General features: G+C 39.6%; 1 protein-coding gene and 1 long non-coding RNA gene across 3 annotated transcripts in view; one reads left to right on the top strand and one right to left on the bottom strand.

The window, feature by feature from the left end:
* The window catches only part of NECAB1 (N-terminal EF-hand calcium binding protein 1), a 196,827-nt gene that overhangs the window by 62,903 nt on the left and 106,350 nt on the right, over positions 1–27,574 (top strand). For both annotated transcript variants that reach the window (XM_045454282.1, XM_045454281.1), the window contains exon 4: positions 21,136–21,161. In XM_045454282.1, the coding sequence (XP_045310238.1) occupies positions 21,136–21,161 (26 nt within the window). The remainder of the gene's footprint in view (positions 1–21,135; positions 21,162–27,574) is intronic.
* LOC123585811 lies at positions 168–19,731 on the bottom strand. Its single transcript, XR_006706433.1, has 4 exons — positions 19,020–19,731; positions 10,514–10,627; positions 7,388–7,482; positions 168–192 (listed from the first exon to the last, which is right to left on the bottom strand). It is a non-coding gene; the product is annotated as an uncharacterized LOC123585811 (long non-coding RNA).

The following is a 27,574-nucleotide window of genomic DNA, read 5'->3' as shown; positions in this document are numbered from 1 at the left end:
AGCATGAATGGGGGAGGGGCAGAGAGAGAGGGAGACACAGAATCGGAAACAGGCTCCAGGCTCTGAGCCATCAGCCCAGAGCCCGACGCGGGGCTCGAACTCACGGGGCCGCGAGATCGTGACCTGGCTGAAGTCGGACGCTTAACCGACTGCGCCACCCAGGCGCCCCTCAAAAATATTTTTAATGTTTACCTATTTTTGAGAGAGAGACACACAGAGAGAGCACGAGTGGGGGGAGGAGCAGGGAGAGAGGGAGACACAGAATCTGAAACAGACTTCATGCTCTGAGCTGCCAGCACAGAGCCCGACGCAGCTCAAACTCACGAACCTCGGCATCGAGGCCTGAGCCAAAGTCGGCCACTGAACCGGCTGAGCCACCCAGGCGCCCCCAGAACATTGTGGCTTTGAAGTGTGAATTTTCTCATCATAATGTGTTTTCCCACCCATCCCTAACTTGGCTACGCCCATTTTAAATAGAAGAAACTGAGGCTGAGATGGATTGATGTGCTTATGTCTTGCTCTTCTATTTGTGGGACCTCATTGTTACTTCTTAGAGTTCTTAGCTTTGGGGGGGGGGGGAGTTTAGCTTTTTTAGCTTTTAAATCCATGCTCAATTTTATTTTCTCAGTTTCATCTTTATAGAAAGACATTTGGAAACTAGGATTCAGGGCGCCTGGCTGGCTCAGCCGGTAGAGTGTGCAACTCCAGATTTCAGGGTCATGAGTTCAAGCTCCATGTTGAGCATGGAGCCTACTTAAAAAAATGCAATGAAAATTTAAAAATCCCTTGATTTATTTTTTTAATTTTATTTTATTTATTATTATTTTTTTAATATATGAAATTTATTGTCAAATTGGTTTCCATACAACACCCAGTGCTCATCCCAAAAGGTGCCCTCCTCAATACCCATCACCCACCCTCCCCTCCCTCCCACCCCCATCAACCCTCAGTTTGTTCTCAGTTTTTAAGAGTCTCTTATGCTTTGGCTCTCTCCCACTCTAACCTCTTTTTTTTTTTTTTTCCTTCCCCTCCCCCATGGGTTTCTGTTAAGTTTCTCAGGATCCACATAAGAGTGAAACCATATGGTATCTGTCTTTCTCTGTATGGCTTATTTCACTTAGCATCACACTCTCCAGTTCCATCCACGTTGCTACAAAAGGCCATATTTCATTTTTTCTCATTGCCACGTAGTATTCTATTGTGTATATAAACCACAATTTCTTTATCCATTCACCAGTTGATGGACATTTAGGCTCTTTCCATAATTTGGCTATTGTTGAGAGTGCTGCTATAAACATTGGGGTACAGGTGCCCCTATGCATCAGTACTCCTGTATCCCTTGGATAAATTCCTAGCAGTGCTATTGCTGGGTCATAGGGTAGGTCTATTTTTAATTTTCTGAGGAACCGCCACACTGCTTTCCAGAGCGGCTGCACCAATTTGCATTCCCACCAACAGTGCAAGAGGGTTCCCGTTTCTCCACATCCTCTCCAGCATCTATAGTCTCCTGATTTGTTCATTTTGGCCACTCTGACTGGCGTGAGGTGATATCTGAGTGTGGTTTTGATTTGTATTTCCCTGATGGGGAGCGACGTTGAACATCTTTTCATGTGCCTGTTGGCCATCCGGATGTCTTCTTTAGAGAAGTGTCTATTCATGTTTTCTGCCCATTTCTTCACTGGGTTATTTGTTTTTCGGGTGTGGAGTTTGGTGAGCTCTTTATAGATTTTGGATACTAGCCCTTTGTCCGATATGTCAATTGCAAATATCTTTTCCCATTCTGTTGGTTGCCTTTTAGTTTTGTTGGTTGTTTCCTTTGCTGTGCAGAAGCTTTTTATCTTCATAAGGTCCCAGTAATTCACTTTTGCTTTTAATTCCCTTGCCTTTGGGGATGTGTCGAGTAAGAGATTGCTACGGCTGAGGTCAGAGAGGTCTTTTCCTGCTTTTCCTCTAAGGTTTTGATGGTTTCCTGTCTCACATTCAGGTCCTTTATCCATTTTGAGTTTATTTTTGTGAATGGTGTGAGAAAGTGGTCTAGTTTCAACCTTCTGCATGTTGCTGTCCAGTTCTCCCAGCACCATTTGTTAAAGAGACTGTCTTTTTTCCATTGGATGTTCTTTCCTGCTTTGTCAAAGATTAGTTGGCCATATATTTGTGGGTCTAGTTCTGGGGTATCTATTCTATTCCATTGGTCTATGTGTCTGTTTTTGTGCCAATACCATGCTGTCTTGATGATTACAGCTTTGTAGTAGAGGCTAAAGTCTGGGATTGTGATGCCTCCTGCTTTGGTCTTCTTCTTCAAAATTACTTTGGCTATTTGGTGCCTTTTGTGGTTCCATATGAATTTTAGGATTGCTTGTTCTAGTTTCGAGAAGAATGCTGGTGCAATTTTGATTGGGATTGCATTGAATGTGTAGATAGCTTTGGGTAGTATTGACATTTTGACAATATTTATTCTTCCAATCCATGAACACGGAATGTTTTTCCATTTCTTTAAATCTTCTTCAATTACCTTCATAAGCTTTCTATAGTTTTCAGCATACAGATCTTTTACATCTTTGGTGAGAAAAATCCCTTGATTTAAAAACAACAACAAAAAAGGAAACTAGCCTTCACCCAAATGAAACAAAGATCACATTTTTTTCTAATGATAAATTTATATTTAATATATCGTTTCTTTACCTTTTCAGATTTGCCATAATCCTAAAATACAGATAGAACTGTTTGAACCTGAGAAAAACATAGTTATACGTGGATGATTATTGCACAAAAGCATTGCCAAGGCAGTTGTCATCCCTGAAGCCGATCTCCCACAGGAAAATTCTTAAGGAATCTGGGAGGGTGCTAGGAAGGCAGGGGTCTGCATGTGCTCGGTGATTATACCTGGCCAGGTGCATCTGCTAGTTTCAGCTGGTCAAGGATGCTGACTTAGAAAAGCCACATTGCATCATTTATATACCTTCCTGAGTTTCTTTCACTGAATATTTCCATTGAGACTCTTTGCTGCTTCTAGTGCCACACCCAGAAACAGGATCATCTGACGTAGCTGAACCGTAGCACAAGAACATGGAGAAAACTCTCTGAAAATAATGGCTAGGAGGAGGTTACAGGTAGTTAAGCGGTAGTCACCCGTGTTGTTTCTAAGAGGGCGGGGCACCTAGGCCTGGGTTGTGATGTGTTTACTGTATTATCTGCCATGTGTGCATTTATTATTTTAAGTAATAGTAGCAGCTTATATTTACTGAGTGCTGACTGTTTGCCTGACCCTGTCAACTGTTTCAATATTTATCTCCTTTAATCCTTGGAACAACATGTAAAGCTAAATTTGCCATGATCTTCACTTTATGGTTGAGGAAACTGAGCCTAATAGCAATTACATAACCTGGCTAAGATCATGCAGCTTGAAAGTAAGAGAATTCAGTTCAAACTCCATGAGCGTGAAGAAATTTCACTATTACTACCCACCAGTGGTTCTCAACTTTGCCTTCTTATTAGAATGACTTGAGAGCTTTTTTTTTTCAACGTTTTATTTATTTTTGGGACAAAGAGAGACAGAGCATGAACGGGGGAGGGGCAGAGAGAGAGGGAGACACAGAATCGGAAACAGGCTCCAGGCTCTGAGCCATCAGCCCAGAGCCTGACGCGGGGCTCGAACTCACAGACCGCGAGTTCGTGACCTGGCTGAAGTCGGACGCTTAACCGACTGCGCTACCCAGGCGCCCCTTGAGAGCTTTTTTTTAAAAGTCACTAGGCCAAGACTACACCTAAGACCAATTAAGTAAGAACTCCGGGCGCAGGGGCTTGGCATCAGTATTTGTAAAGCTTTCAGGTGGTTCTAATGGGAAACCAGGGTTGGGAGTCTGCATTATGACTTGTTGCTTTTCCTGGTGCACCCCTAACTCCTGGGAGGCACCTGTATTTAAGAGATACTTGTAGAACACTGAGAATGATACTAACAAGTTAAGTGTTCAGGAGTTTACTAACCTAGAAGGGAGATAACATATATATTCTGTTTATCAGCTAAATGGTGATACAAGGCAGTACCAAGTTGGTTGGTTTGGAGAGAAAAGTTATAGAACCTAGGATTTCAAGGATAGGTTTGGGGGTTCTCAAACTACCAAATTAGTTTTTGCGTATGTGTATACAGTTTTCAGGTGGATAAATGGATACAGAAGATCCGTGGCTTTAATCACATTCTCAGTGGGGTCAGTGTTGCAGGAAAGGCTAAGAATCACAGCTGAGGGCTCAGGAGAATGGATGTAAAGAAGGGCTAGCGTGGTCAGAAACAACATCGTGAGGAACATGGAACACACACCCAGCATTGAAGGGGCTCATGACAATCTGAGAGGGAGGGAGGGAGGGAGGAAGGAAGGAAGGGTCTTTCCAGGTTCAGGGGAGGGGAGAGAAGGAACACAGTTCATGGAGGAGGAATATACCAACTACTGTAAGGGTGGTGTAAGAAAAGTTAAGCCTTAGGACTCTATGGGAGAATTTTTTATACTAGAGATCATCTTTTTTTCTTCCTTTTAGGTCTCACACTAATTAATAGATTTCTTCTCTATATAGACTTTATACTATAGCCTTTATAGTGAAAGGCTCTGTACTCTAAATACTGAATACTAAATACTGAATAAGGGCTTCTACAGATCCCTTTATTAGCATTCGGTAACAATCAGGTATTACCACACTGGCTCCTCAGATTGCTGTGATGATAAGGTCTCTGATGGAACTGTTTCCATTGTCTAAGGAGAACTGAAGACACACCCGTCAGTGTCCCCTCTTCTGATCTTAGGAGGGACCATCAAGGAGAGGTTCATCCACAAGGCTGTGTTAACAGGAACTTCTCTCCCTCAAAATAATCCAGTGTGACTGGCGATGATGACACGTAGTTCCACCTTTCCCTTCCTCATTTGAGCTTCTGGCAAAGAAGAAAGCATGCAGAATTTCCCTGACATTAGGAAAGAAAAAAGACTAAAGAGAATCTTATGCATTTGTTCTCTTTCCTTTGCCACGATATAATCAAAACTTGGCAATAAGACAGCGTAGGTCTTGCAATATACACCATCTTCCCCTAATAAAAGGTGATCCATGCCTTATGGTTAACAGTAAAGGAAATGCCGTCACATGGCAAATAAATGAGAACCTCTCACCCTTTTGTTCTGCTGAAGTGTAATTAATCTAAATGTCCCTAGGAATGAGAGGTACCACTTTGGGGGATACTAATTATGTTCCAGGCACTGGGCTAAAGGCATTACATATGTTAGGTTATACAGTCTTCACAAGTAATCCTTTGAGAAAGGTATAGTAATTATTATTCCTAATTACACATGAGGGAATTCTAGCCTAGAAATATAAGTAATTTGCCTAAGGTAAGTTTACCATCTGGTAAAAGGTAGAGCCAGGCACAAGCTCAGATCTCCTGATTCTCAGCCACTACAGGATCCTGCCTTGCAGTACAGATCCCAGCCGAGGTGTGAAGCATGAAACTGGTCCATTGAGAATGGGACATTATCTCATAGCAATAAATTGCAGAGGGAATTGCCAGGACTTGGGAGGATGAGTCAGACATGAACACACTGATGTGGTATTTTTTTCTATATGAATGGCCTCTCAGTTTGGAGGTAGCCTGTCTTAACAGTTATACTCATTGAATAGGGGCTCTATACATAAATTGTGGTACTTTCATTTGGTAGAAAAGTATGTAGCTACTAAAGATTGAGACATATATGGATACGTAAGGATGTCCAAGAAATATCGTCAAGTATAGAATGGCCTGCAGAGTGTGCTACTTTTTGATAAAGAAAAAAGAAAATACAAATGCATGAACTGGTTAAGTGTATGTAAGGATGTCATTGGAAAGGTACACACGGGGTTGGAAATTGTAGACACCCCTGGTAGAAGTGAACTGTACGGGTAGGGGAGGAGATGGGAGGGCAACAGTTATCACTGGAGGTACTGTCTTACCTTTTGAACGTTATGCCATGTCATAGATTGTCACCTGCTCAAACACACAGGTACACCGTATGTATGATGATAAAGATGAAGCTTTCAGTGGCAACAGTGATGTTTCAGATAAGCTTGCAAAATTGAGTTTTGGAAATCTTAGTAAAATGAGGCATCTGATGAAACAAACCAATGAGGTAGGTTCATGTATTGGTCCTGAAGGGGGATATGCAGGGCACTGAAGGAATATATTGATCAGCACATGTGATGTAGATGTTTGTATTTGTTCATGATTGAATTTATGTGGTTTTTCTCTGGGAGTGATTTTTTAAAAACGTAAGATCGGAGCGCCTGGGTGGTTCGGTTGGTTAAGCATCTGACTCTTGGTTTCGGCTCAGGTCATGATCTCACAGTTCATGAGTTCGAGCCCTGCATCAGGCTCCACGCTGATAGCACGGAGACTGCCTGGGATTCTTTCTCTCCCTCTCTTTCTGCCCCTCCTCCACTCTCTCTGTCTCTCAAAATAAATAAACTTAATTTTTTTTATTTTTTTAATGTTTATTTATTTTTGAGACAGAGAGAGACAGAGCATGAACGGGGGAGGGTCAGAGAGAGGGAGACACAGAATCTGAAACAGGCTCCAGGCTCTGAGCCGTCAGCACAGAGCCCAACGCGGGGCTCGAACTCACGGACCACGAGATCACGCCCTGAGCCAAAGTTGGATGCTTAACCGACTGAGCCACCCAGGCACCCCTTAATTGTTTTTTTTAAATATGAGATCACTAGGCGGTTTTTGAGTGGATAGATTAACAAGTGGAATAGAATGGATTCTATTGGATATTGGAGATAGGAAGTGCATGCAAAGTTCAAAATGTTGTTATAAAGTATTCTCCTTACTTCTCCTCCCCCAACCCACATACAAAACTTAAACATCAGAAACTTATTAACAGTACATGAGAACGTTGGAATAGATACCATATATCTTGATTCCACATGATAACCTCTCTCCTCTTTCACTTACGGTTAACATTTTGCATTTTTAAACATAATATAGTGCTTACATTTTGCAATTTCTGTCCTTTCCGAAAACATACGTAAATCCCAGAAGAATTGATTTTCACCTCATATATGTATCAAACACTTGAGTGAATTTTTGTGAAAACACAAGACTGATTTTTTTTTTAATTTTTTTTTTCAACGTTTATTTATTTTTGGGACAGAGAGAGACAGAGCATGAACGGGGGAGGGGCAGAGAGAGAGGGAGACACAGAATCGGAAATAGGCTCCAGGCTCTGAGCCATCAGCCCAGAGCCCGACGCGGGGCTCGAACTCACGGACCGTGAGATCGTGACCTGGCTGAAGTAGGACGCTTAACCGACTGCGCCACCCAGGCGCCCCAAGACTGATTTTAAGAAGAAAAAAAGAGGAAGAATTCATTTCTTACTCTGAAAACTGTCTTTCTTCATGAGATTGGACAATTTCCTGGAATGTTTCTACTGGCCGTTCTTACATTATTTGCATGATGACAAAGATTGAACTCTGAAAGGCAAAGCGATGTTTGAAATAAGCCAACAAGACTGGATTTTAGAAATATCAGAAAGAAGGATGAGGCATTTTCTGAGGCACACCAGATTCAGAATTATGCACAACAACTTTTTATCATATAAAAAGAAAGGTTTAAACATGTCCCAAACCCGTAATTTTTCCTACTCTCCAAAGTAACCTTTTTATTTCTTAGTTCTTGTCATCTTTTGAAAAGATTTAGACATTGCTAGTCATATCAGCCTTTTTAAAAATTAAGACCATCTTCTGATGCTTTTTGTATATTTACAAAAATCTGTGTGTGAGTTTTGTGAGACTTACGCATTTTGTGAAACCCCTTATGCACGAAGCCATTTTATATGATGCCAAAACAGAACATTTTCCATGGAAATTTTATTAAGTAATATATAAGGAGATGGGAGAGTATTAGCATGTTTAATACTTTCTTGATGTGTTTTGAAAACCCTTTAAGACCTAGTGTCATAAGCTTCTTTTTTTCAGTTAAAATCAGGCTTTTCTAAAATCCAATTATTTTAAGAGATTAGACTGTAGATATCTAACTTATTTGTGACAGAACCAGAAGCAGATTCTGGTTTTTATCTTACATCGTGCTGTTTCTATACAAAACACGTTTCTTATAAATAAATTCTGAAAATTAAAGTAGAGGCATTAAAACCAGTCGCACTATACCAGCTCTCTGTATTGGCATTTCTCAAAGTGTAGGCCACAGACGGCCTGTGGCCCACCAACTGTTACTTGTCCATGATGCGATATGAAGAAAACTTGACCGTATTTAGCAACTTCCATAGCATTTTGACATCGCTACGACATCCAAGCACATGGTCTAGTAATTCATTTTTATAGTTTTTTACAAAACCGTCACTCTGGCAGAAAGTGGAAATTTAAAAATCTCATCCTTCCCCACAGAGAGTTTGAGAAACACGACCCTGGAGAATGTTTCTGAGTTCCAAGTGGAGAAGGAGCTAGATAAGACACAACTCTGACATGGAAGGAGGAAGGGAAGGGCTTAACCTCACTCAGGAGCAGACACAGCTGAGCCTGCAAAAGTCCCATATTTTAATGTCCCGTGTGCAGGAAAGAGTAACTTTCCCTTTGGTAGAAAAGAAGTGCTATCATTGGTTATGAACTCTCAGCCCTTTTTCAGCCCCAGGTGGCAGAAACTAATCAGACCAGATTAAGAAAGAGGGAGAGAGAGAATTCATTGATTCCATGACTGGGGGATGGTGTAAAGCTTGTCACAGGGATTCTAGGGACTTGGGGTCATTGCTTTTATTTATTCTTTCATTCTGTCCCACTCCATGTCCTGCCCTTCTCTCCAGTCATTTCTCTCTCAGGATTGTCACGGTCCATTCTACCACAGATAAGATTCTGCCATGTGGTGAGGCGGGTGAGTGGCGGTAAGGCTCTATCATATTACCTCAGTCCCTCCAGAGCTGTCCCATACATAAAATCCCAGAGGAGTACTCTAAACAGCCCCACTTGTACAGTGTGTTCGACTGGGGGCCATCATCACAGCCAAGGGGAAAGGAGAATATTTTCATGTACATGCATGCGGCCAAATGGGTTGGGTTGAGTAAGGCAGATACGGGGTATTCTGATCAACAGCCCCACCAGAAACATCTAGTTGAGGGAAGGTTTCCCACAGGTAGGGGATGATGGTAGAGAAGAATGGAAGAGATGAGCAGAATAAGCAAGCTATGTCTACTGAGTTACGAAGGCTTATCTTTTCAATGTCAAAACTAATTGGTATGAGAAATGGCAGGAGGTGGAAGAAATAAGAGTGAAGAAAGTTAGACAAATAGAAGGGAAGAACTCTCTGGCAGATACTGGAAGCCGTGATGGGGGCAGCAGGGGAGGGGGCTTGGCGTTGAGCAACGGAGAGGTGGCAGTGAGACAAAACAGAAAAAGGAATTGGAGTGGGGGCAAGTCACATATCCATATCTGAGGATATGAGCCATGGGACAGCTTTTTAGTTCTGGGAGATGTGGATGTCGGTCAGCCAATTAGAGCTCAAAATCCTCCAACAGTTAAGAGTATAATGTTAAAGCCACAGCAACTGCTTACACTTATTTTATGCTTCGGCAGTTATAAATCACAGTATGATGGAAACAGTGCCTGGTAAATTTTTATTATTTTTCCCTGAACCTCCTCTCCAATATTTCCTTACCGATACAACTAACTGTAAAGTCAGAGTGTGTTTTTTTTTTCCTACGTATGAAAAACTTTGCAAAAGAATCTGTGTAAAACATAGATCTGTTATATTCTCTCCTGTGCAACTTTTATACCTGACATAACGTTTAAGATGCAATTTTTGACATTATTTGTGCACAGAAAATCTGTTCAACATCAGGGCCGTGGAGAAATCTGACTTAACATCCTGTTTGAATCCTCGAAAGGGAGGTTTGAAGGCAATCTATTCACAAATGCCTGCCGTAATTAGAGAAGACTCTCTTCACGTGCTGTGAACAACTTAGTACAGGTGAGGCAGGGCCAGCTGGCAGCTGACAGAGGACGCTTGTGGCTCATGACGTGAGGGTTGTAGAAAGTCTCGGTCCAAAGTAGACCGAGAAAGAGGCACCTGGGTGGCTGGGTCGGTTAAGTGTCTGACTTTGGCTTAGGGCATCATCTCACAGCTCATGGGTTCGAGCCCCGCGTCAGGCTTTCTGCTGTCCGTGCAGAGCCTGCTTCAGATCCTCTGTCCGCACCCCACCCCTTCCCTTCTCCCCCCGCCTCTCTGCCTCTCTCCCACTCATGCTCATTCTTTCTCTCTCGCTCTCAAAAATAAACATTAAAAAAATACATAAAAGTAGACCAAGACAAGAGGCTGCACTCAGCTCCCGTTAGTGCTACTTAAACTACGGTCCTGGAACCAGTAGCCGCAGCGGCATCCCTGCCGCTCAAGAGAAGCTCAAGAGAAATGCAAACTCATGGGCCACTCCTCATAATAGACAATCTCTGGGCATGGGGCTCAGCAGTCTGTTTAACAAGCCCTCTACGTGATTCTTACCTACACTCGGGGCTGAGAGGCGCTCGTGTCAAAGCCGGCAGCCTGGCCAACCGGAAAAGCCCAAAAGGTGATTGATCGCAGAAGCCAGAATGAGGTTTGAGTTTGAAGACGGGACTGGAGATAAAAGTAAGCATTAGTGTCAGCAACGGATACACCGAAGCTACGCGGATAGGAAGCCCTGAGGGAAAAGATGCAACGGCACCTTAACGTGCCCCAGGAGAATTTTTACTCAAGTCGGTCTTCTCTACTAGGCAACGTGTATGGCTTGCAAGAGAGCAGGGTCAAATGTGCTATATTTATTTGGAACTGACCTTGTGTATGAGCGGGTTCTGTCTGCTACCAAATGGAAGTTGGACTTATGAAGAGGCAGAAGAAGTAAGTAAATAGAGGATATCCCGTTGGTATAATTATCGACTTTATGCTAGTAACGTGGAGTATAGAACTGTAATAAATTTAAGCTACCACTTACAGTGCAGCAGATATTCTTTGCAGATTGTTCCACTTCTAAGAAATAATTCGATTTGAGAAATAGTGTTAAAGGTAAAGGCTGTTTACTAAAGTCACCTTGGCAGAGTCTTAAGAGATTCTTGAACCACATCTTGAATTTTTGAAGCATAATATCTCAGTGTTATGCCTGAAAATCTACATAAAAAATTTTTCTCCAGGTGGTTCAGATGCTCAGCCAGATTTAGAAACCTCTTAACTAGAAAACAGACATGGATATGAACCAATTAGATGTCTCTTTTTTTTTTTTTTTTTTTAATTTTAGGCTTGGACAAAGAAATAATCTTCCCCCTCCTTAAGGCTACACCTGGGCCTCAGATTCCTCTTCCCTGTATCTACTTGGCCCCTCTCCACCTGTTACCACCCTTTCCTCTCTGCCTGTGGCTGCTGGGAATAGAACATTCTCTCTTCCTTTGAACTCCTCTCACTGCCTGCATTTCCCAGGCTCCCAATTTCAGGGAAGGACTGAAACGGTTGTTCAAAAGTTGCCCAAGACATTAAATGTGAACCGTACCGGTTCTTCCTCATTCATTGTTGTGTCTTGTCTTCAGTCTAGAGAACTCTTGGACCTCTCTTCTTGACTTCTGAGACCTCAGTATCAGCTGGTTCTTCACCCATCCTCTTTAGGCTCCTTTTCAGTATTTGGAACCTGGTATTTGTCTTTGTCTTATTTCACATACCATAATGCTTTCCGGGTCCATCTATGTCTTTCCAAGTGTTAGGATTCCCTTTTTCATGGCTGGGCAATACTCATATGTATGTCTTACAACTTCTTTATCCACTCGTCTGTCAATAGGCACTTAGGTTGTTTCCATATCTTGGATATTGTAAACAATGCTGCAATGTGAAGATCTTTTTGACTAGTGTTTTTATTTTCTTCATATAAATACCCCGAAGTGGGATTACAAGATCATATGGTAGTTCTATCGCTAATTTTCTTAGGACCCTCCATACTGTTTTCCATAGTGCTGTACCCGTTTGCATTCCCACCAATTGCGCATCAAGATTACCTCTTTTCCATTCTCTCACCAACACATGTTATTTATTATCTTTTGGATGATAGCCATTCTGACAGTTGTAAGGTGTTATCTCAGTATGGTTTTGATGTGCATTTTCCTGGTAATTAGTAATGTTGAGCACCTTGTCATGCACCTGTTGGCCATTTGTATGTCTTGAAGAATGTTTGTTCAAGCCCTCTGGCAATTTTTCAGTGAGATTTATTTGGGTTTTGGCTAGTGAGTTATTGGAGTTCTGTATATGTTTTGGATATTAACCCCGGATCAGATATACAATTAGCAAATATTTTCTCCCATTCCATAGATTGTCTTTTCTTTTTGTTACTAGTTTCCTTTGCTGTGAAAAAGCTTTTTAGTTGATAAGTCCCGCTTGTTTGTTTTTTTCTTTTATTGCCTTTACGTTGGGTGCCATGTCCAAAAAAGTCATTGCCAACGCTCAGTGTCAAGTTGTTCACGCTGCTGTGTTTTCTTCAAGGAGTTTTGTCATTTAAGGTCTTATATTTAAGTATTTAACTTCCATTTTAAATTTAAGCCTAATCAATTTGAGCTCAGGTTTGTGTATGGTGTAAGATGGGGGTCCAGTTTCATTCTTTGTATGTGACTGTCCACATTTCCCAGCACCATTTATTAAAGACGCTGTCTTTTCCCTATTGTGTATTCTTGGCACCTTTGAGATAAATTGACTGTCAGTTGTCAATTTTAATTGATGGGTTTATTTCTGGGCTCTCTAGTCTGTTCAATAGATACATGTTTTTATGCCGATAACATAGTGTCTTGATTATCATAGGTTTATAATATATAAAGTTTGAAATCAGGGAACATGATGCCTCCAGCCTCATTCTTCCTTCACAAGATTGCTGTTTGGGGTCTTTGGTGATTGCCTACACATTTTAGGATTATTTTTCCTACTTCTGAAAAATGACATTGGACTTTTGATAGGGATTGCACTGAATTTATAGATTGCTTTGGATATTAATATTATTATTAATATTAATTAATTATATATTGTTATTATATATTCATTAATATTAATTAATATTAATATATTAATATTAATATAGTATTAATATTCTTCCAATCCATGAGCACAGAATATCTTCCTCTTATTTGTGTCTTTGATGTCTTTCATCAACGTCTTATAGATTTCAGTGCAGCAATCTTTCACATCCTTGGTTAGATATGTTGCCAGGTTTTTAATTGTTTTCATGCATCGTAAATGGAATTATTCTGTACTGGTGTCTTAAATTAGGGTCACCTCTAGGATTCAGTTCAAAAAGTACTAATCGTTAATCCATGCCTTGTGTCAGTTCCTGTTTTTAATATTTGCTATACAGTAAGTGGGATAAAGTACCTGCCCTTGTGTGACTTCAGAGTTGGGTGGAGGAAGCGCAAATTGGAGAGCTCGCTATCCTCACCTTTGGTAGGTGTGATGACGGGATGTTTTAGATTGAAGACTCTGAATGAAAATGCGTCCATGGTTCCTGCTACAAACACTGTGCAGTTTGACTGTTCCTATGGTTTTGAGTACCCACATGTGATGACTCCAAATATCTATTATTGAGTCCAGAATGGTAAAGAATGGTTAAGAGCATTCTTGAGTCAAACGTACCTGGGTTTGAATCCTGGCCCTGCCACTCGATAGATGTGTCACTTCAGACAAGTTGCTTACCTTCACCTAAGACCTAGTGCCCTAGTTGTACAATGGGGATGGTGAAATCAGAAATGTAGGAAGTTAGCCACACCAGATAAAGCTCTCAACACTGTTGCACCTGGCATATGTCAAGTACTCCGTGTATGTTGTTGCCATTTAACTTTGAGTTCTTGTTTTTTTTTAATTTGTTGTTTTTATTTTTCCCCATAGTTGACTCCTCAGGGTAGCGTAAGCTTTCATTTGGAATTCCTAAACTTCCATGCATCTAATGCAACGTAGTAACAACTTTTAGTAAGAACTTTTTTTTCTTTTGAGCCAGCTCTTCAGTTCACCAAATGCTCCAGGGTTACTAAAATGACACAGAAGGGAAAAGACGGTACTGTTTTGTGTGTGTGACTTTTGAACCTCCCACAGTGTGTAGCAAAACACGTAGTAGCTTCCTAGGTACGTGACCGAGTACCACGGACTGGGTAGCCTCAAATATCAAATTTTTTTCTGGAGGCTAGAAGTCTCATCAAGGGCCATGCTTTTTCTGAAAGCTCCAGGGTGGGTATTCTTCCTTGCTTCTTCCAGCTGCTAGCTGATAGTTGCTGGTGAGCGTTGGTATTCTTGACTTATGGCAGCATCATGCCAGGCTCTGCCTCCCTGTCTGTCTCTGAATCCAAGCTTCCCTTCCCTTCTACAGATCACATCACTGGATTAAGGCCAACCCTCACTCAGTATGGCCTCATCTTAACTTGATTACATCTGCAAGGATCCTATTTCCAAACAAGACCATAGGCGTAGGTATGGGGTTTAAAACTTGAACGGATCTTCTTGGGGGACACAGGTCAACCCAGTACAATGCACGCAGCAAATGTTTACTATATCTTGGGGGAGTAAATGATTAACTTTCGACTGGAAAAGCAATGATTTTCCAATCTCATTTTGTCTCTCGCATGAGACATTGTGTTTATGTGTGAAAATAGTCGGTCCTTAATTGGCCCCAGTATGAGCAGGGTTCAGACTCTTGCATGTGGTACCTCCTACAAATTCCTCCTATAGAGGACACCCAAATGCAAAGTCTGTTATGATCACTATAGACTCTAAGCCTGCACTTAGAGCCAGCTGCTTGCCAAATGCTGCCTGCCTACAACACTCTGTAGCCCTCATCTCCATATCCTTGGGACCATTTCACCTGTAATCACAGGGTCTGACTCACTTTTGGCTCTAGGAACAATTGTGGCCTTCAGCAGAAGGGATTTACAGAGCTCTTACGAGTGTTTACTCAGTTGTCCTGGAATGCCACGTCATGTCAACCATGTTGATAGCCTGGCCTCATTTATTGTCTTGCTTCTGACAACTGAGTATTTGTCTTGATTATAAGAACGAATCTTAAAAAAGATGGTAATTATGTGAAATGCTGAATGCGTTCGTCAGCCTGATTGTGGTAATCATTTTACACTGGGAAAAAATTTTAATGTTTAAAAACAGTCTCCATTTCTGGCCTGGTTCTGGTTTCCTTGGCTCATTGCACGGCCCAAGCCCCTATTTGATAACCCTTGTGGTATTGCTGTTCTTTTATAAGCAAGGACCTGCATTCATGCTGGGCCCTCATATTCAGTTCTTGGGTCAGGGGTCTAGTGACTAAAGTAACTTGCCCCCCCCCCAACCCACCTATGAGGATATCTGAATAGAATCTGCTCCTAAAATCCCTTTGGCCACCGTTCTCTGTTGTCCTCCAGATGGATGTCTCTCAGCTGAGAGCGCTCACCTCAGTTCAGTTCGTGTCTGTAGCACCTGATCTCCCCCGGGAGGCACATCCCATTCTAGGCTCCAGTCTCTCTCACAATCTGCCCTGTCCCTCTGGTGGGGCGGGGATTCTTGTGTGATCAAGTACATATACACATCATGGAATTACAATCTATCCCAACATTATTTGCAAGGTCAGGTCCTTTATCATTCGGATCTTCTGATACTGCTTCTGTTGATTTTCCTTAATGCTATTTTGCTTGGTGAGTCAGAACTAGCTGAACACAGTTGCTCTGATGCTAACAGAAAGATATTCTGCTCGGATTATTCTTAGTGAATTGGAAGATCGTGATATTCTTCTGTAAAATGAACACTGTGATGGCTGAGCATATTTGTGAAGTAGCCAGCCTGCTAGTCTGCCGATAAACCCAAGTGGGTATCACTACAGTGTTCCCATCAGGGAGGAGCTAAGTGCATTGCTCATTGAGTCACATTCTCCTTGCCTCAAATACTGTCGAGAAGTAAACCTCTTTGGAGGCCAGTGTTAACTCCTTCAGGTTATTAGGAAGCTTAGCAGTGTTTAGCAAACTGTTTTGCCCACTGAAGAAGAAATCTGTTTACACTGGTGATATTCAGGCGGCTGAGGGATGCACTGGAAGGTCAGTAAAAGGTGAGCTAGAACTTAGACTTTAAAGATTCCTGCTAAGATCCACAGTGTATTAATTTTGAGGAAGAAGCTAAAAATCTTGAATATAATCAGAAGCAAAGAAGGAGTTCAGAATGGTGGTTTTTCAGCAAGAGAGTCACTTATTTATACAGCAAAGGCAGCCAACTCTGCTAGAAAATACTTCAGAGATGACTAAGAATGTTAACATGAAGCCAAGACTATTTTGAGGTGGATCCTAGAATTGAGAGCTGGCATGTAAAAGGTTCTATTAGAAAGATTCTGAATTCTCAAGTAGAAATCAGTCTGGACTTCCCAAATATTTTCTCTTTTCTTGACGGTAGACATACTCCTCAGGAGAGCAGTTTAGTTCATCCGAACTCAGAGTGCCCAACACAGAAGATCAAATCAAAACAACTTCAGCTGTCCCCAAGACTTGTAAATGAATGGCGTGCAGTGTATCTTGTCCTTGCTGTTCTTGGAGTTTCTGAGGGGTGCTTTTGCAAAATTGAGTGGCAAATCCAAACGGACAGGTATATTGTAACTTATACTAGATGGTTCACAAGTCAAGTCATGTGTACAGAATGATATGAACCTTGCTTTTTATGCTTAACATCTTTTCCTGCTTCAGTTTGCTTTTAATCATGAAGTACACTTTTTCCAGTATAAATGAAACCTTGTAATGATAAGAAAAACAAAGGTTTCGAAAGCTGTAAAAAAGGAAAAAGCAAACCCACCCAAAGTCCTAGCATCCAGAAGCAATGCGATCTGCTGTTAATATGGTTCCTCACTTCTTCCCAAGTCACATTTTTTGGTTCTACATATACCATTTATATCTGGTTTCACATTTTTACGTAACTTCTAAACTTAAACATTTTTCAAGCTATTGACAACTCTGTGGATACATTTTAATGATTATATAATGATATGCAGTTTAGTTATTCAGCTAATGAACATTTAGTTTGTTTCAATTTTTCCCCAGTTGTCAGTCAGGCTGCAATGAATATGTTTGTTCTTTACCCCTCTTTGGCATCTAGCTGAGAATGCATTCTGATAGTAACACCCCCTCTGATTCTGTTTCAGTAAGAATGTTTACAATGTTAACTAGCATTTATTCTTTCCATTTAGCTTTCTTTAAAAAAAAAAAAAAAAGATGGCATAGCTAAAAGAGTATAGGTTTTCTTGCTACAAACATGAAAAGAAACCGAACAATATCTCATGCTATCGGATATCCTCTAGGCTCATCTACGGCTTAATATTCCTTTACAATCCCACGTTACTACAGGCTGGAGGTATCCTGTAAGAAATCAATCCTATAGAATTCACACAGGTAAGTCTACTATAAAAAAAGAACCGGCGGCACCTGGGTGGCTCAGTCCGTTGAGCATCCAACTCTTAATTTTGGCTCGGGTCATGATCTCACGGTTCAGTTCATGAGTTGGAGCCTGCTTGGGGCCATGTGCTGACATTGCAGAGCCTGCTTAAGCTTCTCCCTCTCTCTCTGCCCCTCCCTGGCTCGCACTTTCTCTGTCTCTCTCAAAATAAATAAAATTGAAAAAGAAAAAAGAACTGTGCTTTATTACCTACTACAAACAACATAGCACAGAAAGAGCTAAAGAATGTTTGAGGAGAGGAGCACTATAGTACTTTAGGAACATAGCCTTTTATTAAGGAACAAGCAGCTAATGTCATGCAAATTCCTCTGAACTAAGTTTTAGGATATATTCCACGTAATTTAATTTTCATAATGGATTGGGCTGTTTATTCCTTTGAAATGCAAAAGAAATCTCATTATGAACCTGTGAACCATTCTGAAGAAAATACAAAAACAAAAGTGACCTTTAATGTCCTTTTTAAGTCTGAAGTTCTGTGAAAACAGTAAGGTTAGGAAATGACCTGTGGTTTTTTTTTGTTTTTTTTTTTTAATTTTTTTTTTTTTCAACGTTTATTTATTTTTGGGACAGAGAGAGACAGAGCATGAACGGGGGAGGGGCAGAGAGAGAGGGAGACACAGAATCGGAAGCAGGCTCCAGGCTCTGAGCCATCAGCCCAGAGCCTGACGCGGGGCTCGAACTCACGGACCGTGAGATCGTGACCTGGCTGAAGTCGGACGCTTAATCGACTGCGCCACCCAGGCGCCCCAAATGACCTGTGTTTTAATGAACAAAATGTTTGAAATGATACTAAAAATTTCTAAGTGATCTAATTCTGAATTCCAACAGGATTCCAAATTTTGATGGTTTTCCCTCAAAATTCTTCACATCTGTCTATTCTTTTTGCCCCCTCCTCCAAGCTCCCATATTAGCTACTGCTTTTTGCCTCGAAATCCATATAAAGACTTACAAATCCTATGTGTGCACCACTGTATTAATATTAATACACTATAAAGTTACACAAAAAGAAATGAAAAGGCATAAAGTTAAATACAAATACAAATATTTGAGAACTGCTGGATTTGATAATGGCATTGAATGGATATTAATTTCTTCACTTGTATGTAAGTTTCTTCCTTGTTTATAGAAAATATACACTGATGTACTTAGAGGTAAAGGGATATCATATCTGCAACGTACAATCAAATGGTTTGAAAAGACATATACAGAGAAAATAAAGAAGGTGGTAAGACAAGTGAAATAAAATATTGACAACTGGGGGAGGGCTTAGGTGAAGGGCACTTTTTTTTGTAGATTTTGAAATTATTTCAAAATAAAAAGTTTTAAGTGTATGTGTGTGTGTATAAAGTTGAAGTATATCTTCTTGCCTCCAGTGGATGGCCTTGCACACCCCTTGGGTTCTACCCTCCAATCTGGGATCAGCTGGCCCAGAGTCTAGTAACAGTGTCCACATTGGTCTCTTGGCCTCTTTTCGCCCTCTTTTTATCTAACCTCAACCCGTCTGTCAGTGACCTTCCTAAAGTATAAATCTGATGATGTCACTCACCTTCTTTAAAATCCTCTATGATTCCAAATTGGCAAGAGAACCAAGAAACCTACTAGGTTATCAGAGGAGGCTTTTCATTGTTTGGTCCCATTCTTCATTAATGGCCTATGTTGCAGCCACAGGAACTACTCCTCGCATTTGTAGTTGTTATTGCAAATAGTGTTTCTTCTCACTGGAATGGTCTTCCTTTGTCTGCCTTTTCTACCCCTCTTTAAACTCAAAATTTTACCCTCTGGAGTCACTGCTGACCTTGCAGTCAGCCGCTTCCCCCATAGCAGCAATTTAATTGCATTTTAGTTATTTACTCTCTGAGTTTAGCTCTATCCAGTTGCTAGAGACTAGTGACTGGTCATACTCTTCTCAGGATCTGTTGCCACCTGGTTGATTATGACAGAACAATGTGTGGCGTGTAGCGGTGAAAGCCCGTGGGATAAATTAATGAACAGAAACCTACCCCAAAACTTCCGCAGAAGACTTTACATGTTCTGCCTGGTGGCACATACAGCTTTACAAAGAGATCTGCTTAAGGAAGGAGATGCCCTTTATCCAAGATCAAATACTCAATGTCTGAGGATAGAATCCTGAATTTAAAATCACACTACGATTAGCAATGGGACTGGTAAAATGACCCAGTGTCCAGCAACCCTGACTGCTGTGTAGACGATAACTGGATCATGATGGTTATTTACGTTGAACTTTGACCTGTGGCGGTTGTATGAAGTACAAGATTTTCAGTCAATTGGTGTTTGCAGCTGACTCTTAGTAAGTCTTTATAATCTTTAGGAGGTTTACTTTTATTTCAATTTCATTTAAACTCGCTAAAATTAATGGGGTGCCTGCGTGACTCAGTTGGTTAAGCATCCAACCGTTGATTTCCGCTCAGGTCATGATCTCACAGGTTCGTGAGTTTGAGCCCCACATCAGGCTCTGTGCTGACAGTGCAGAGCCTGCTTGGGATTCTCTCTCTCCTTCTCTCTCTCTCTCTCTCTCTGCCCCTCCCTCTCTCTCTTTCTCAAAATAAATAAACTTCAAAAAAATTAAAAAAAATTTTTTTAATGTTTATTCATTTTTGAGACAGAGAGAGACAGAGCATGAATGGGGGAGGGGCAGAGACAGAGGGAGACACAGAATCGGAAGCAGGCTCCAGGCTCTGAGCCATCAGCCCAGAGCCTGACGCGGGGCTCGAACTCACGAACCGTGAGATCGTGACCTGAGGTGAAGTCGGACGCTCAACCGACTGAGCCACCCAGGCGCCCCACTTCAAAAAAATTTTAAATGAACTTTCTAAAATTAAAATTTTATTAATGTCTCATCTAGTAGTTAATATGAGTTTTCTCCTTTAAGTTACAGTGTAGTGTTGTATTTATTTATTGCCTGATTTTGGATCATTCTTGCGTTCCTTTACCAAGCCTTCCTCGGTCAAGACACTATTCTGATAGGAATGTATTATATCTACTAACATTTCATCTGCTGTTCCATAGTTACATTCGTAAAAGGCATCTGTTGTTTACATGTAAATATTAAGCCGTGTAACTCTTCATTATGTTTTAGAAATCATTCCAAGAAGACATTGAGTCAAACTTCCCTCAAAGATTGAATTTAGATAATGGAAGTTCTAGTAGTTCTACCAAGTCTGAAATCATGATAGCTAACATTTATTAAGTGCTTATTTTGTGCCACTCTTTTAACTGCTTTGTATTTATTAACCCATTCACATCCTATTGCATTCATATGAAACAGAAGTTATTATCCCCACCTTGTGGTTGAGGAACCGAGACCCAGGGATGCAAAGTACTCAGGGTCCCAGGGTGGTAAATGGTCGAGTCAGGATTTGAACTCAGGCATTCTGGCTCCAGAGCCTCTAATTATTCAGCCAGTATGCAGTATTCCCCAGCATGATACTGGGGAAAACACAAACCCCAACAATTATTTGTTCACAGACAGAATCTGATATAATCATTGTTAACATAATTGAGTAAACAACGTCGAATTTACATGAAAAATACCATAACTACATATCCTCTATTATTATTGTAACCTAAATTGGGGAATAACTGTACTTAACTATTTAAAAACTTAAATATTACCAAAGTAACTATTTTTTTTTTCTTTTCAGCAATCTCGACACAGAAGAACTATGTGGTAAGTTGTGTTGGGGGAGGGGGAGGCAGTCAAACTCACTACTTGCTTTAGAATGAAAAAGAACACCATCTTATATAAATTTCTATATACCCTAAAATTAATGTCCTAGATTAGGAATTTGGGAATATAAAAGATAATTGAGATCTCAAAGGATTTATCTTAACTGAGTTTTACTCAAGCATGTTTTTCATTGTAGAAAGAGTTGGGACTCAATTTGTTCATGGAAGAGAGTTATTTTGTTTGCATTTGGTACAATTAGTTTTGCGGTAGAAAACTCTCCACTAGTTTGAATATATTTTTAAATTGGTGTTTAATACAACTTCATTATTCTTTTCAAATAGATTGCAAGACTGACCCCCCTTGACATGTAAAAACAACTCTGTCCCATACCTGCCTAAACAGTTTTGGAGTTTTAAATGTCACTTGCGAAACAAGTTTCAATGGAGAGAGGAATTTCTATAGATTCTTGATTTAATAGCCTCTTCTATTATTTTCTTCATCTTTGTGGTTGGAAACAAAAGTCAAAGGCTAGGACTGTGGGAAGGCAAATATTTCTGAGATTTATCTTTTGTTTTGAGTAAATTGTGGAGCACTGTGAGACTATTCAGTGTGAAACAGCCATTTTTCTCTGAACACTGGAAGGTTTTAGGCTTTCTGTTTTAAGATAAATATATAACACCTTGTCCAGGTTTGAGTTTATTGTCTAGGCTTCTTAGAAATAATTTTATAGATGATATTCTTTGAAACTCTTAATTGAAGTCATAAGCACTTCCTGAATATCTTCTAATCCTTATAAATTTGAAGTTTACCAAATCATCACATAGTCCATTTTACAATATTCAAGAGTGGTTATCTTCCATTTCATCAAAAATGGTAGAGCAACACCAAGTGAGGATATGCCAAGACAATATATCAGAATACAAGCTTTCAAGAAAAGAACTCTGGACAACACAAATATGATAATCACCAACCATGAGGTTTCACATTTTCCAATGGTCATAAAAAACTCTGTTTCCTGTTCCTGTATTGTGTCTATCTTGTATTCTGTGAGAAGAATCCAGCTGAAAAGCAAGCTGTTTATGCAGAAGCAAGGTATCTCAGTACTAAAGCAGTTCATGTTTTGTTAGTTATGAAACACTAGCAGAGAAAAACGGAGGAAATCCTGACATGCTTTTGCACATAATCAAACCATGATCTGTCCACACATGGGTATTAAACTGTGCCAAGGAGGCAAAAGGGCCCATGGGGACCCTGGCCACCAGGCTTTCTAAAGAACAGCAATCACGATCAAGGTCAAGTTGTGATCCATTCTCATCCATGGGCAGATGGTCCCTGCCAGTGAAGTGGAGAGATGAAGTAGGGAAATGGAGAAGATTATGTCAATAATTTTGTGAGGTTGAGAGACCCATTTCTAGATAGGTTAGGCCAAAATAAGGATTTCCTCAAATCATCCACTTAATTCTTTTTGTTGTCTATTTAACTTTGCTTAGGTAGGCATGGCTCTTGAGAAAGCAAACTGTTAAAAGGGCTTTTAAGATGAAGACATGTAGTGGCTCTTATTTGCTATGTTGCTTATGTATTGTCATCAAAGAGTATTACATTATCCTCTCAGTGTAATTGTGTATCTTCACTTAATCCGCTACAAAAAAAAAAAGTTTAATTTGTCTTCTATAATAATAGAACTCGATTAGAAACCTACCCTGTACTTAGAAAAAGCTTTGGCTATGAATTTCCCCATAGTTAAGGAACTAGTATATGGGGTGTTAATGCAACCAAATTGCTCTGTATTTTTAAACCCAGTGATTATAGTCCCAATTGTGTGTTATAATCCTCCCCCTCTCTGCTCAAGATTATGCATTTTAATTTCCAGAGTATAGTTTCATGTCTTGTTATTTTGTAAATATAAAGTAAATATTTAAGTTGGATTCTAATCAAAACCAAATGCTTCAGTGCACACAAGTAAAATCTGTCAACTCACATCCCGAACAAATTTGCCCTGGTGCATGGGAGGGATGACATTTGACTGGCATGAAAAACAGATTTCCTGTGCTCTTTCAGGGAAGCCAGTTAAAAGGTCCAGGTATCTAACAACTTTCATTCTGTTGCTTTTACTTAGTTAACTAAATTATACACCTAGAAATCAAAATATGTTAAAATAAAGTATTGCTTTATTTTAGTTATGAAAATAATACTTAACTGGTTTTTAAATTTTAGCAATACAGACTTACATTGGCATGTAAGACAAAATCTCAGCCTCCCCCCTTCCCTCCCTCCCTCCCTCCCACTCTCTCTCTCTCTGTGTCTCTCTGTCTCTTTCTCTGTCTCTGTCTCTCCTTTTGCCTGATAGTGACCTCCACTGCTAACTGCTTGGAGCATATCCTTCCAGATACTCTTATGCCTGCATTGACATTGACAAATATACTTTGATAGATAAATCAACATCCATCACCACACACAGTTCTTGTCTTGTAATGAGAACTTGTAAGATGTATTCGCTTAGCAACTTTCAAATATGTAACATAGTATTACTAACTACAGTTACTGCCTTGTATATTACCCCCCATGACTGCCCTTTAAGATCCACATTCTACTTACTTTGCGTTTCATTTGTTCTTTTTCCAATTCCTTGAGGTGCAAAGATTATTATTATTTGAGATCTTTCTTGTTTCTTGATGTAGGTAGCATTTAATTCTATGAACTTCCCTTTTAGAACTGCTTTTGCTGCATCCCATAAGTTTTGGTATGTTGTATTTTCACTGTTATTTGTCTCAAGTTGTTTTTTTGTGTTCTCTTTTAATTTCTTCTTTGATTCATGGTTGTTCAAGAGAGGGTTGTTTAATCTCCACAGATTTGTGAATTTTCCAGTTTTCATCTTGCAATTTCTAGTTTTACATCATTGTGGTCAGATGAGATGCTTGATATGATTTCAGTCTTCTTAAATTTATCAAGGCTTGTTTTGTGACCTAACATCTAATCTATCCTGGGGAATGTTCGTTGTGTACTTGAGAAGAGTTTGTATTCTGTTGCTTTTAGATGGAATGTTCTGAGTGTGTGTGTGTGTGTGTGTGTGTGTGTGTGTGTGTGTGGTCTATCTGGTCGAATGTCATTTAAGGCCATTGTTTCTTTATTGATTTCTCTGTTTGGATGATCTGTCTATTGATATAAGTGGCATATTAAAGTCTCTTACTATATTGTATTGTCTATTTCTCTCTTTAGATCTGTTAATATATGCCTTATATATTTATGTGCTCCTGTGTTATGTGCCTGTATATTTACAAATGTAATATCCTTCTGGTGGATTGGCCCTTTATTTTTTCATAATAACCTTCTTTGTCTCTTTTTATAATCTTTGTCTTAAAGTCTGTTTTATCTGATCTAACTATAGCTACTTCAGCTTTCTTTTGGTTTCTAATTGCATGAAGATCTTTTTCTATCCCTTCGCTTTCAGTCTGTGTCCTTATACCTGAAATAAGTCTCTTGGTGGCAACAAAAGATTTTCAATCCATTCATCCACTCTGTCTTTTCATTGGAGAATTTAGTCCATTTACATTTAAGCTAAGTATTTATACATATATGCTTATTTATGTATCATTGATTGTTTCCTGACTGTTTTGTAGTTCCTCTGTTTCTTTTTCTCTTGCTTTCTTCCTTTGTGACTTGATGCTTTTCTGTAGTGGTATATTTCAGTTTTTTCTTTGTCTGTGTGTGTGTGTGTGTGTGTGTGTGTGTGTGTGTGTGTGTGTGTACCTAGTGTAGGTGGTTACCATGAGGCTTACATAAAACAATTTATAACAGTCTGTTTTAACTTAATAACAACTTAACTTTGAACATGCTCTAAAGCTCTACATTTTTTACTCACTCACCTCCATGAAAATTTTTATGCTTTAGATATCCCAATTTGCATATTTTCATTTTGTGGTTCTAGTAAATTATTGTAATTATCATTTGAATACTTTTGTCTTTTAACCTTCATACTAGCTTTATAATCGATTAACCCACCACCTTTACATTAGGTTATTTTGGATTTTACTATATGTTTACAGTTACCAGTGAGATTTACACTTTCATATGTGTTCTCATTAATAATTAATTAGTACCCTTTCATTTTAGCTTAAAGCAGTCCCTTTCACATTTCTGGTAAGGCTGGTCTAGTGGTGATGAACTCCTTTTGGTTTTGCTGCTCTGGAAAACTGTTTATCTCTCCATTTCTGAAGGACAGTTTTCTGGGTTCTTGGACCATTGTCTGGCACAATGATCATGTGTATAACAGTTATTTGTTGGAATGTTTATTTCCCCTACCTGGTTGTAGGCTCCTTAAATAAGGCACTAAGTAAATGTGTGTTAAGTCCTGGAATGACTATGTGAAAGCTCACCATGATGAAGTGGAGATTGGGGATTCTCTCCTTTTATCTGTATTAAATGTGCTGGCTCTTTCGTCTGACTTCCCACTTTGAGTTCATTAGAGCCCCACTTGCCCTGGAACGTGCCCCTTACTAAGTTATAATACAATCTGAGTGACTTTGACCTGCACCTCCTCAAAATAACCCTTACACCTAAGCACCTATGCGAGCTTAGGTGCTGCAGTTCTCTCTATTCTGAGAGTTATTTTCTTTGTGTCCCAGTGTATTGCTTAGGGAGTGATTTTTTCCCCCCTAACTGCTTTGATAATTGAGATGAATGAGTGGATGAATAAAAGAAGGAAGGCATGAAGGCTAGATAGGTGTCAGCTCAGAAACCTTCCCATGTGTTTTATCAGCATGTGCCTTCATAAATCTAATTTCACAGTGGAAAGACCATTTATATTCTCTCCAGGGACCTTCATCAGTTAAGCCAGATATAGTGTTCATGAAAATATTTTAGGAGGTGTTCCTTCTTGTTTTGTTTTTCTTAAACCTGATTTTTAAGCACCACATCCTATTTTCCACTTAACCTATTTCTGCATGCTTACATTTAAGATCCCCATTACAATCTTTCTTGAGTCTTTGTATATAAATAAGTAAAAATGTGCTAACAGCTTTACTTTTTTCCATTTTTCTTTACACGTTTTCCTTGTTGCAACTTAGTGTGGATTCTGTTCTGATAATAATTTTTTTTAATTGATTTTCTGTAGCCACATTAATTGCTTGCTACTTCATAAACGGTTTTATTCATTGATTGCAAATAATGGCGTGGACAAGGTCACACACGTTGGTCACCACTCAGAGAAAATCAATATCCTAGCCAAGAATTAAAATGTTACCGTCAAGCAGGTATTTAAGGAGTATCTGCTTCCTTATTTACCTTCCAACTAATCCCTTCCTGAACGAACCTTTCTATGAGATGATATACACCACACATTTTTTAAGAACTACATCATCAGGAATGCATTTTCTTTTTGTCAAAAACATGCTGTGTGTTTTTAATCCATGTGTACACAAACCATAGTTTGACAGCCATAATCTAGAATTGATTTATTGCTCACCTGTGTTTATTTTTCTTCTCAGATAAGTTCTGAACACTTACTAATAAATCATTCAGTGGTACTCCCAATTTGTTATTAATATCAGTGTCAACAAATAATTCCATCTGGAGTATGAAATAAATTAAAGTTTCCATAAGACATGCTGAAATTTATCTCAGTGATTTCAAATAGCTTTATGTGGATTATGCTTGTCATTCTATTTGATTCCACAAATAGTTATGGCACACTAAGGAGAGGCAATAATAAACTACAGCTCATCCAATGATGAGTTCACAGGAATGGTGAGGGCTACTGATTTTCTAGTGACTGAAAGTTCTAGGTCTTTTCAGCGTATGACTTTCTATGAGTTTTGGTCAAGCTAGATCTCTCATTTCAGAAATATATAGGTCTCTGTAAGTAAAGATGAGGTTTTGCATGTATCTCTCCTCTATTTCACCTTGTTTGGGAACCGTCTATATTCCATACTCTTAATTGTAACACCCAATGTATTATTTATTTCTGCCTACTGAAAATGTGGTAAATATACCTTTTGCTCTGCCCAAATCGTGGAAAAATAAATTATGACAGGAGTAGTACATGAGAGATACCAAGGGGGCCATCTTCGTGTTTTGTAGCCTTATTAGTTCTTAGTCATGAGGAGAGCTTACCTTCCTTAAATGTTTCCCAGGAGAGATGATAAAATGTCATGTATTTTTTTTTTCTGAAACTACTATCTTAATGATTATAGTAATGTAATAATATGCTGTTGAGAATAGTTTTTATTGTGATAGTCTTGCCCATAGGTCCAGATTCATTTTTTTTCCCTATTTTAGGAAAAAGCATTTCTTCAAGTATAATTGTAACTGTTTAGGGTGTTTTTTTTTTTTTTAGAATGAATATATTGACACCTTAGTCTCTTTTGAAAACCTTCCAGTTTTCAGTTATAACATGCAATTTGTTTTGCTCATTTATG

Source organism: Leopardus geoffroyi, chromosome C3, assembly GCF_018350155.1.
Source record: "Leopardus geoffroyi isolate Oge1 chromosome C3, O.geoffroyi_Oge1_pat1.0, whole genome shotgun sequence".
NCBI classification, from domain to species: Eukaryota; Metazoa; Chordata; class Mammalia; order Carnivora; family Felidae; genus Leopardus; species Leopardus geoffroyi.
This window is presented reverse-complemented; position numbering and strand designations above follow the sequence as displayed.